The 11,496-nt window shown below is 40.2% G+C and overlaps 1 protein-coding gene across 1 annotated transcript in view; it reads left to right on the top strand.

The window, feature by feature from the left end:
• Positions 1–481: 481 nt before the first annotated feature.
• LOC311356136 (SKI family transcriptional corepressor 1 homolog-B-like) overlaps positions 482–11,496 on the top strand; it is a gene marked incomplete at both ends in the record, with an annotated part of 18,793 nt that continues 7,778 nt past the window's right edge. The window contains 5 exons of the mRNA XM_084475901.1: positions 482–2,117; positions 3,337–3,399; positions 4,161–4,235; positions 4,469–4,543; positions 5,316–5,464. Coding sequence (XP_084332027.1) covers positions 482–2,117; positions 3,337–3,399; positions 4,161–4,235; positions 4,469–4,543; positions 5,316–5,464 — 1,998 coding nt within the window. The remainder of the gene's footprint in view (positions 2,118–3,336; positions 3,400–4,160; positions 4,236–4,468; positions 4,544–5,315; positions 5,465–11,496) is intronic.

Here is an 11,496-nt window from a genome sequence, read left to right as displayed (position 1 = left end):
TATAAGGATCTTATGTGCCTCTTAAGCAGTCGCCCGAACCACTTCACCGATTTAACGGCATTGGGAATAGGTCCCACTAACGCTGGGTTGGGATAAACTGAATGAGATTAGACCAGACCCTCCTTCCAATAAATTGCAAGTTAAAGGCTAAAATAAGTTTAAATGTTTACTTCTAAATATTGTTGGATTGCAGTAATGTTGTTGTAGAATTAAGATTGCACTCAAAATAGAATGATAATAGCCCTTTGTTATATAATAATGCACAGATAATAATAATGTCTGTGACACCCGCATTTCCTACCTCGTATCTTAATTATATTTATTCTAACGAACGATCATTGCGTGTTATTATCGTTAATTTGTTATTTAGGCCTACATATTTTTGATTGCCATATTTTCCCTTCAATGTCCTCCAATGTGTTCCAAAAGACCAGTATCTCCATTTATTCGAAGTTTGCACTTTTCTTCCAGACTTCCAGGAATGGAATCGATCCCCAGCCAGCTCTCAGCGGGACGAGACTCCAACTCTTCCCCTGCGTTGAAGCAGGACGCGCAGAGCTTCTCCAGCAGCAACTCCCTCAAACCCAACCAAGTCAGCGAGACCTCGCTCTACGGGGTCCCCATCGTGTCCTTAGTCATAGATGGACAGGAGAGACTTTGCCTGGCGCAGATATCAAACACGCTGCTGAAGAACTACAGCTACAACGAGATCCATAACCGTCGCGTCGCCCTGGGCATCACCTGTGTCCAGTGCACGCCGGTCCAGCTGGAGATCCTGAGGCGTGCGGGCGCGATGCCGATCTCCTCCAGGCGCTGCGGTATGATTACCAAGCGTGAAGCCGAGCGGCTGTGCAAGTCCTTTCTGGGCGCACACAACCCTCCCAAACTACCGGAGAATTTCGCGTTCGACGTCTCTCACGAATGTGCCTGGGGCAGCAGGGGCAGTTTTATACCCGCTAGATATAACAGTTCAAGGGCAAAATGTATTAAATGCACCTTTTGCAACATGTATTTTTCCCCAAATAAATTTATATTCCATTCCCATCGCACGCCCGAGTCCAAGTACACCCAACCAGATGCGGCCAACTTTAATTCATGGAGACGACACCTCAAATTGACCGACAAAAACTCCTCTGACGACATCAATCACGCGTGGGAAGATGTTAAAGCCATGTTTAACGGTGGAAGCCGAAAGAGGACATTACCTATGAACGGTTCGGACATGTCCTCTTCCATGAAATCACAGAACTCGTCTAACCACACACAAAGAGGTTCCCCCGAGGTCGGCCACAAAAGTTTGAGGTGTGACGAGGACAGAGGCACTAGCCTGAGCCTGTCGACCGCCCCACGGAACTATCCCATCATCCCAGTCCCGAGTAAGGGCTTTGGGATGCTTCAAAAACTTCCTCCGCCTCTGTTTCCTCACCCCTATGGATTCCCTGGGTTCGGATTGTGTCAAAAGAAGGATGACGGTTTGACAGACTCGAACAAAGGCAACGTCCCGGCTGTCTTTTGGCCCAGCGCTAAGGATAGTATCTATCCCACTTTCCCGATGTTTTGGCCCACAGCTGGCGGCCTATCACTCCCACCTTACCAACAGTCACCACCCAAGCCCCCGACAGAGCTCTTTGGCGTCAGGCAGAATGACCTCGAGGCTTCTGACCAAAGTGACAGATGCACAACCACACCCAATGACAGTTACCACGACAGCGAGCGCTCCCCTAGCGCTCAATCAGCCCGCAACGACGAGGACAAGTCTGGGGACGAGACGGGACGTTCTGTCGATGGCCCCAGCAGCCAGAGGAAATTGAGCTATATCTCGGCCTTCAGACCTGTGGTAAAAGATGCCGAAGCTATTGCCAAACTCTACGGCAACCGAGACACCTACAGCGGCGTGCGTTCCGGGTACCTGTCGCCAGACTTTGTCAGCGAGAGCTCCAGTTACAGGTCAATATCACCGGATAGGGACAGTGTGGATGACCCTGACGTGGACGTGGAGTCGAACCGGGGACACGAGGATGAAGACGCTATTCAAATGTCGACAGACTGTCAGAGCTCCCCTGTACTTGACCTGGTCCACCCTGAATCCAAAGAAAACCAAGACACTGCTGCCCCTAGTTTGAGACCAGCATCACCGGAGGATGCGAGCGCAGCGTTATCTGACGAAGAGAGACCAACTGCGCAGGTTTCAGAAAACAATATTTCACCACAAAATGAAGTAAGATGGTTTCCAAGCTGTTGGTTTAGTAGTTGAACACAATCTACTTTAAAACGAGGTCTAGACCATACAGTTCTGAGTTGTAACTTGCAGTGAATGTTTATTCATCAAACCATGGCGTTATTGGATTCGCCAAGTAATTGCCCTTGCTGCTGACATCTTTCTACGGAAATATTCTTTCATCTTGGTATAGCCTTCATATTGTTATGCATATAGGCCCATGCAACATTCAACACCAAAGTACATTTGTAATTACTAATACTTTAAACGCTAATTAGTTTCCATTAGTTGGAGAAAAAAATAAGCCAAGTAGGCCAATATATCGTAGGTAAATAAATGACAGCTCCCACGGTTTGAAGACGTGGCACAATTATCTGAAGGAGTCAGGCTGTAAACGTATGTGCTCAGAGAATAGGATTGGCAAAAGATAGAATTATGTATAATTGGGGTTGTATTACACATAATTGTTTTCCTTTTTTGCAGGTGTACACCGATGAAAAGGATAGACACACGCTTTTGAAGGAGCCGTCGTCGTTTGAATCAAAACACTTAAATTGCCTAAACGAATCAAATGGTAATTATTACACGCAATGAAACGATTGTATATTTTTTAATACGTTTTGTGTCGTGTACATTTAATCATGTAGGCCTACTTTTTCTCATGGTTTTCATAAAAAGTCAACGCATTTCCACTAGAGAGGATATTTCAGGGACTAAACTTGCGTGTGTGTGTGTGTGTGTCTGCGATCGCGCCCGTGTTTGTGCGCACGCTAGTGTGTGTGTGTGTGTGTGTGTGTGTGTGTGTGTGTGTGTGTGTGTGTGTGTGTGTGTGTGTGTGCGTGCGTGCGTGCGTGTGTGCGTGCGTGCGTGCGTGCGTGTGTGTGTGTGTGTGTGTGTGTGTGTGTGTGTGTGTGTGTGTGTGTGTGTGTGTGTGTGTGTGTGTGTGTGTGTGTGTGTGTGTGTGCGTGCGTGCGTGCGCGCGCGTTTGTCCACCTATTCTGTCCTCCCTCGTCATTTTGGATAGGATATCGACAGGAACAAGGTTAATTCGGTTTTTGTTAAATAATATAGGCCTATAGGCCAACCATGAAACAATTTCGTGTATCTGTGTTACGCAGTCCAAGACGCTTCGCCTATCGACGTCAGCGTGCACGGAAAGGATATTGAAAACATGGCTAAAGGTAAAGATTGTAAAATAAAACAATTTTGAATATTTATTCTACAAGCTTTTATGCTCTATATGCGTCGTAAATATTACGTTTGAACAGCCAAATACATGGCAATTTATTCCGAGGAATATAAAGACCACTAGGCTTGTTGTCATATTTTATTATTATTATTATTATTATTATTATTATTATTATTATTATTATTGTTATTATTTTTGTAACTACGTTTTATGTCTAACATCAACAACTGATCGACATCGGCACATCATAATATAGGCCTACTGTTTTGCAAGGACGGCTTAATAACGTCAGTCTGTTGATTTTGAGGATTTCAGCAATTGTATTTAAATCTAGCCCTGCTTGTTATTATAGGCCCTACGTCTAATATCAGTTGTTAACCACTTAATCAACAGACACGGAGTTTGACTTAATTTTGCAACACAAATCGTTTAGAAGCTATTAATAATTTAATGAAAGGAGCCAAGTCGTCGTTGGTGCCTCTCAGCCCAAGGCGAGGCAGCTAATTATTTTACAACGCTTGGAAAAACCGTGGGGCTCCACTATTAGCGTTGCGGCCTTCGGGCCATTCAAGGCAATTACTGTGGCACTGTGCAAATGAAACCAATGAATTGGTCGTTTCTCAGAAATGGGTATCACGGGGATTCTTTTTTTGTGGAGATTGTTTAAATTTGGTCCGCACCAGATGAGATTGTCACATGATCAGGTATGGTGTTGGTATAATAACGACACGAAACGATTTTTTTTTTTTGCAGAGGAACTCCAGAAACAGCTCGTGGAACAAGTCGAGTTAAGAAAAAAATTGGAGCGAGAATTTCAAAATTTAAAAGGTAGGCAAAAAGGTGTTATACTCAAGGGTGATACTATGTTAGCAAATTTAGCAGAAGTGCGATAAATGAGTGAAAATGGCATGTCGTTTCTGTGTGTGTGTGTGTGTGTGTGTGTGTGTGTGTGTGTGTGTGTGTGTGTGTGTGTGTGTGTGTGTGTGTGTCTCACGTATGTTTGACAAACAATTCAATCTGTTCAATCTGTTTACTATAATGTTGTCTTGCATACTCCTCAGATAACTTCCAGGACCAGATGAAGCGGGAGCTCTCCTATAGGGAAGAAATGGTCCAACAGCTGCAGATTGTTCGAGGTGGGTCTCAGTAAGTTTTATGTAGAATATAGAACTTGTATTTTTTTTCATTATTCAGTATGATAGCACAATACTATGGCAAATTATCTTACAAATGTAAAGTCTAATTATCAATGTATTTGAAAGAAGCCTAAGACACTTGCATATTCGAAGAGCAATTATAAAATCGAAACCTTACTGTTTTGTTTGGGATGGGTATTTTCACTACTAAACCATTCTCTGGAAAATACAATAGACAGCCCATTATGTCGCACTGTATCAGTTACATGCAGTAATCTTAGCTAATAACACAACCCTTTAAAGGATTGGTTTAATGTTACAGCAACACAGTAGTAGCCTACACATAATGACAAAAAACCCACATTATACTCGTCCACGTCAGACAAAGAAAAAGCTCCACCTTTTTTCCTTTTTATGGAATTGTATCGTATTGATATCATCTTATATCAAACTTTGCTAAGTAGGCCTACATTGTGCAGCGAATTGGCCAAATAAAGAAAGACTCGCTATGCAATACGTCATAAGCTGAAAGGTAATTTCATTCACTGCAAGAAGAGCGGCCCATGTAGACCACATAGTACTTATTGTCTTTCATAAATATGCAAGTGCAACTTTTTAATTGGAAATGTCCGAACCAAACCAATTCTTCTAGCTGTTTAATGTGCGTCCCAGTGGATCACAACTTCAATTATTTGGTTTGCTATAATTTGTTTTGGGTTAAATGCCACTCTAGCAGCTCACGGTGGTCCTCCTTCCCCGTTTCACCCCTAAGATGCTGACCCTCCACCGCTGTACCGGAGCCTGCACCTCCAGCCCCCGTCTGCTGCCGCCCTGGCTGAGGGCACGCCGCGGTCGGCTCTCTTCAAGACGGCCAAGAGCAGAGGTCCACCTCAAGAGTTCATCTATGTTCGCCTCCCATCTGTAAGCCATGGATTACCCACCTACGGACATGCAATTAACTGGAGCACTTGAAGCGAATGCTTATCACGACCACCACCACCACCACCACCACCACCACCACTACCACAACCAACCCAAGTCCACAAAATCTCAAAGTATTTGGAAATCAGGATGATGTCATTTTGACAACATTCTGACATCTAGTCCCACGATGCACTGATATTATGAGGCTGCAAAGCTTTCAAGAGGCCGATACAAAGGAATCTCAACATCAGAGGGTGTCTGCTCTTAAGATATTCTACAAATATAAAAGACTATACAAATACATACAGTATATCTATAATGTGATGAAGTGCAATGAATTGTACAATTGTGATATTAAGTTAAATATGTATATCATGATATAGCTTATGTTGTTTAACATATTGTTTCTTGTTTTACATATAATTGTTTTGTATTGATGTCTTTTAATTTTCTTTGTTGCTTAGATTATGTGTCCTATTGTATGTTGTTGACATTAAGCACTTTAAAAGGAAACAAAATATGAATTTGACCACTGCTGTAACATTATACCAAATTATTTCATGATACTATCTTTTTAAATCTATATATATTATTTTGATAGAGCACTTATTCACACAATCAGCACCACTTCAGATCTAAGAAAAGACCAAAAGGAGGCGGTGTGTCGCTCAAACAATACATTCTTTCTCTGCAGTGTACAGTTTGTTTATACAGGTAAACTATATTGAGCCATTTATACACATGTGTGGTTAAAAAAAAGCAAAAAAAAAAGCAACAAAAAAAAAATCTAAATCTCGCAGAGGTTTCAGCGAAATGCTCCAGTATAAAATAAATACCACCATAATGTCTTGCTTTATGTTGTTTAAATAAAATAAGTGATTCACAAACTTTCAATTCAAGAAAATTCAATTTCACATTCATTGATGTAGCCTATGACGCTCGTAAACACTGATCACTTTGACATCACGATCAATAGCATTGATATAATTTAAGTTTTCAAAAAGGATCACAAAGGCTATTTGTAAACTGCCATTTCATGTTTCCCCTTTGCTTTATTTAAACCATTAACTTGTGTATTATTATGATTATTATTGTTATTTGCATTATTAGGCCTATTTATTTTTGGACACTTATGAAAACAACCCTGGGAGAAGTGATTACCACGGCGATACTCTGATCATCTATCCACGACGACTTTGGGGTTACTCCAGTCCATGTGGGGCCTATGTATCCATGTTGTTGTTATTAAAAATTGGAAGCCACTGATGTTTAGCCTGTCTTTTCTATTTTGTAGTAGAAGCCTGACATCTAGCGGTCTTAAGTGAGGATGACACGTTAAAAAAGAAGAACACACGTTTCCACTTTTTACATGTGAAGTATGCCTAAACAGGATTCTATTAGACAACTGCATTAGTTCATGACAAGTCCAGTGGACTTATAATGTTTGACATTGAGTCAGGCTTCTACTACAGCCCAGGACCTGACATCATAGTGAAACCTAATTCATCTAAAGGGACGACTAATAGGTATTGATTACACGTTCGCTCTGATGGCTCATTTTCCCCAGATACTTGCAGTGAGACCGATATTCACATAATGACAGTGAAGTGATACATTCCCATTTCTAGTTATTTCTGGAAATTAAACGCCTTATTGGCATTATGATTGAGAATTAGTTTGCCATTGGGTTCGTGACAAAATGTTTCCATTTTACCATCAGAGAATAGGGAGGGTAAGCGTAAAGTAGTAATTAACCTTCCCAAAGCTGCAATGGCGTGCATGTGCCTATCGTGTCCTCGCACGTTCTTTTAGGAAATACTTTCAAGCCTTTTTAAAGGAGAATAAACGTAGGCCTACCTTACATTGCACAAGTCAAACGAATCAATGTCTGCCACGGAGGGAATAAGAATTACCAAAAAGATGATCGATCTTTGTATTTACATGTTTGTGATTTATTTCGTTTTTCATGTTTTTTAAATAATACAACGTTTTGCTTGTGTGCTTTGTTAACAGGTATTAAACATACAGGCATGTTTGTGCTGTTGTTCTTCCGCTATGGAACAGCCAACAGCCGACTCTGAGTTCAAATTTCAACATTAGGCAAGGCAAGGCAACTTCTATTATATGCTTCACATATAAACATTGTCATACAATAAAATAAAAATAATAGACAAGTAAAAAGTAAAATAGATAGAAAATAAAGGCAAAGTAAAAAAAAAACAAAGTTAAATAAAATGCATTTTAGAAAGTGAGAGGCAAAAGGCAAAGTTAGTAATAAAATAAAATATCGAAGCATTGTAGATTTAAGATTTAGCAGAAAGCTAAAGCAAACATAAAAGTCTTCAGTCTTGTTTTAAAAGCTGTCAGAGTTGGGGCAAGTCTTAAATCCTCAGGGAGTTTATTCCAGCTAGGATTTGTTGCATAGTAACTAAATCCTGCTTCCCCATGTTAAGGCACCTGTTGTAGTTCTCTCTGCTATAGACTCTCGATTTATGCGTCCAGATATAAAATCGGAATTTAGGTGAACGTGGTTATGTCGTGCAAAAAAAGAATCACATGCATTAATAATGGATTTGTATCTTAACCGTTCCTTTTGTGCATTTAGAAATAAACAATTTAAACAGGAAAAAAAATGAAAACACTCCAGATAATTGGTGTTTTTGCATTGGGATTTTTGCAATTAACTCAGAATACTGAGTGAGAAGTCAACAAGGAAATTGATAGTTGGACAGTATGGTTTTAATCAGTTCATATATCAAAAGTCAAGCTGTTCTATATTCCTATATAGGAATTGCATGGAACATATTCCTAATTATGAGGACAATCTAAGGATGATTTGATCATTAATCTTTGTTCGTAATTGATTGTTTTTTTTTATTCATTCACTGTTCCTTTATTCATTTATTCATACATACATTGGCATTTCTTTATTTTTTGTATTTAATTTTCCTCCCCCCCCCCTGCGGCTCAGGTGCGCAAGGTTCATGAATGTGAGTTTGTTGTGATATGCTGCCATCTACTGGTTCTTGGCCTGAAATGCAATCATCTGAGCTTTGAGCCTCTAAAACCGTTTTTCTCAAAGTATTTGAACGAAAATATGTTAGGTTGTACTTAATTGACCCTAATTATTATTTTTTTTCATTTAGTTTGAATTGTAAAATAGACCATTTATAGGCAATAGTTTTTCCAATAAATCAGCACTCAACTGTTCATCAAAATAATGTAAGCAAACAATGTATGATCTTGAACCACAAAATTGTATTTTAAAAAGGCTTTAGCCTCAGACAATACTGATTGGATGAAAAAACATTCCCTCTGTTGCCATTTGTGCGGCATGGCCACCGAGGGTTCTGCGCGTCCCAGTCATGTGACCAACCTCTATCACGCTTGCGCAAAGAAATACAAGATGGCGGAGAGTGCGGAACTGAAGGTAAGGCGCAGCTTGAAATCATTATAAATTTAATCGGATGTCAGGCGTTTGCAAGCAAAGTCCTATTTGAACTCCACGACAAAAGCTTAAGATAATTTTGATTTTGTCAAGTGTTTCATTTATATTGTAAGAACATGGGAAACATTTTTGAATCTCCGAAACCCAAAGCTCAGCCAGCATGTTTTTGTTGATATTGAGAGACCCGCTGCTTTGGCTTAACTGTGTTTACTGTCTGGACGCTACATTCTTTAAATGTTATAATGACTTTATCATCTTCGTATGGGAAACAGACATATTGCTTTCATTCATGGTTATGCCGGACGCTTACTGTCCATTGAGTTATATTTAAGATTTCAGTCACAGAGATGAGATTTGGGTGAGCGCCGTCAGATGACTACTGGGTCGATGTCAGTTATTATCTGATTACTGGCTATTGTTGGCTTCAACAAAATGTTATATTCATTCATTGAGTGCCATACAATGGGAAGTTTCAACAAAGTTGGTTGACAAAGTTTATTAACGGAGTAAATTATGATTCAAACTTAGCTGAATGGTGTAGGTTGGTATTTTATTTGCTAAATAATCTTAAGTTTTTCTTCGTGGAGTCTATAAATGCTTCATAAAAAAAAGCTTAGTTCAAACTGGGCATTGTTTTATCACTTCTTATCACTTCTTGATAAAATATAAACAACAACGCAATGTTTATAAGGTTGTCACACAATAGTGCTATTATTTTAATATTGCAATCAAGAGTCGTATGTGTTAAAATCATAGGAATAACCTCTGCAAAGTGTTGTAAAAGTTTGTGCATTTAAACGAGTGAGGAGTGAGTTCATCGATCCTATAGGTCCGATTTGTTTCAGAAAACACTATCATTAATCCATTACTTCCATTTTAGGCTATTTCATTTGATACCAAGAATGTAGTAAGGTTAATGCAGTAAGTGAACATACATTTGTCTGCAAATACATTCCCAGTAGTTATTGGATCTAAAGCAGAAACACGTTTCTAATGAACGAGGAGGAGTCGAGCTCGATACATCTGCTCTTTTTCTGAGCTATACCCTGATAAATCTTTTTGCAGAAGGTTGTGTTCCCACATTCTGAGTGTGTTGATGGTTCTAGCCACCTGAAAAAAATCTATCTTCTCATCTGGAGGTCAGAACCTCCTTATGCCTCATTCTATGCCAGAATAATTTTACGGCAAAAGCTTTACATCCGTTCTATGATCAATGTCATCTTAAATTTAATTAGATTTCTAGCTAGTGATGTCTACCAATATTTGAGAGACAACATGACTCTCTTAAGGCAATGTCTTCCTAATGTGGTAGGTGTACGACAATCAGAAAGGAAACATGTCTTAAAGTGTTTGTACATGTTTAGTCATAGTATAACTGATGTATTGCCACATCAAAGTGATCATGGTGGGTCCATCCCCGGGACTCAGAGTAAGTCAGAAGTGCTCCCTTTCTCACCTGCACAGCTGCTGCTCCAGCAGCAACCTGGCAGTACAAATAAATGTCTGTGTGCTGGTGGCTTATAGGTGGAGACAGTCTATTTGTAGAGCCTGCGGCTAGGTTAATCCCTAATGATACAGGGCCGTCGCTGTGCTCCCCTACATCCTCTCTCAGCACCTGCCTATTTCTTTCTTCGTCAAAGTCGTTACCACCGGCGGGCCGGCAATGAGTTCTGAGAGTTCCTGACGTCTGCTGAGCTGAAATCACTAAAGCAGTTGATGACTGTTTTCATCTTTGCTGTGTATTTCAAATTGTGTGTGTGTGTATCTGTGTGTTCGCTTTAAACACAAGCTGGTGATTTTAGCATTGTTTAGTGGTGTTGCGCAGTATCACTTTAGACACGACCTGTCTAACTATGTTTGACAGGTTGATAATGATGAGATTTGGATGTTATCATTGCTTTTTAAACTGTAGTAAGAAATATATGGAGCACACATTGCCAAGTATTGTAAAATCACACTTTCTCTGACACTCGTAAATGCACTGCATAAATTCACCAATGACAACCACAACCGGCCATAGTTCAGTTTTAAACTCTTGACTTTAGATTGTATGCTGTTAGCATGTCATGGATGCCAACCTATATCTATAGGTAATGTATGGGCTCCAGAGACCCCAGTGCCGTCAGCCTGGGCTACAGGATTAATGTCCAATAATAGAATCCCTGCTCAGTGTCTCTGGAGAAGGGAAACCTGTGGGACCACCGCGGCTTATTACGGCACCCATCTGCTAAACACACTTTAATTATCTTCTCCATAGGCCACTTTGGTGGGGCAATCGGCCGGCTGGGTCCCTGTGCTTGTGTCGTGTTATGTTTATTGGTTTAGTTGACAGGGACCATGCACAGAACAGGTTCTATACCAGAGTTAGCTGAATAGCTCATTTGCATCTGTGATCCTGTGTGGTTATGGCAGGCATATTTATAGATATTTAGTTTTGTAATTTTAATTTGTTTGATGGATTCTCTCTGTGGCTTGACAGTGTGGCTTAACAGTGAAAAGAAACATCATGTCTCTTTTCGATTTAAATGTACATGATCTCGTAGCAGTGAGTCATATTTTTGTGTGGTAGGTGGAAGGAATG

The sequence above is a fragment of the Micromesistius poutassou genome, assembly GCF_964030765.1.
Source record: "Micromesistius poutassou genome assembly, chromosome: 12".
Taxonomy (NCBI): Eukaryota; Metazoa; Chordata; class Actinopteri; order Gadiformes; family Gadidae; genus Micromesistius; species Micromesistius poutassou.
The sequence above is the reverse complement of the archived record's forward strand: the minus strand, read 5'-3'. Positions and strand labels throughout refer to the sequence as shown.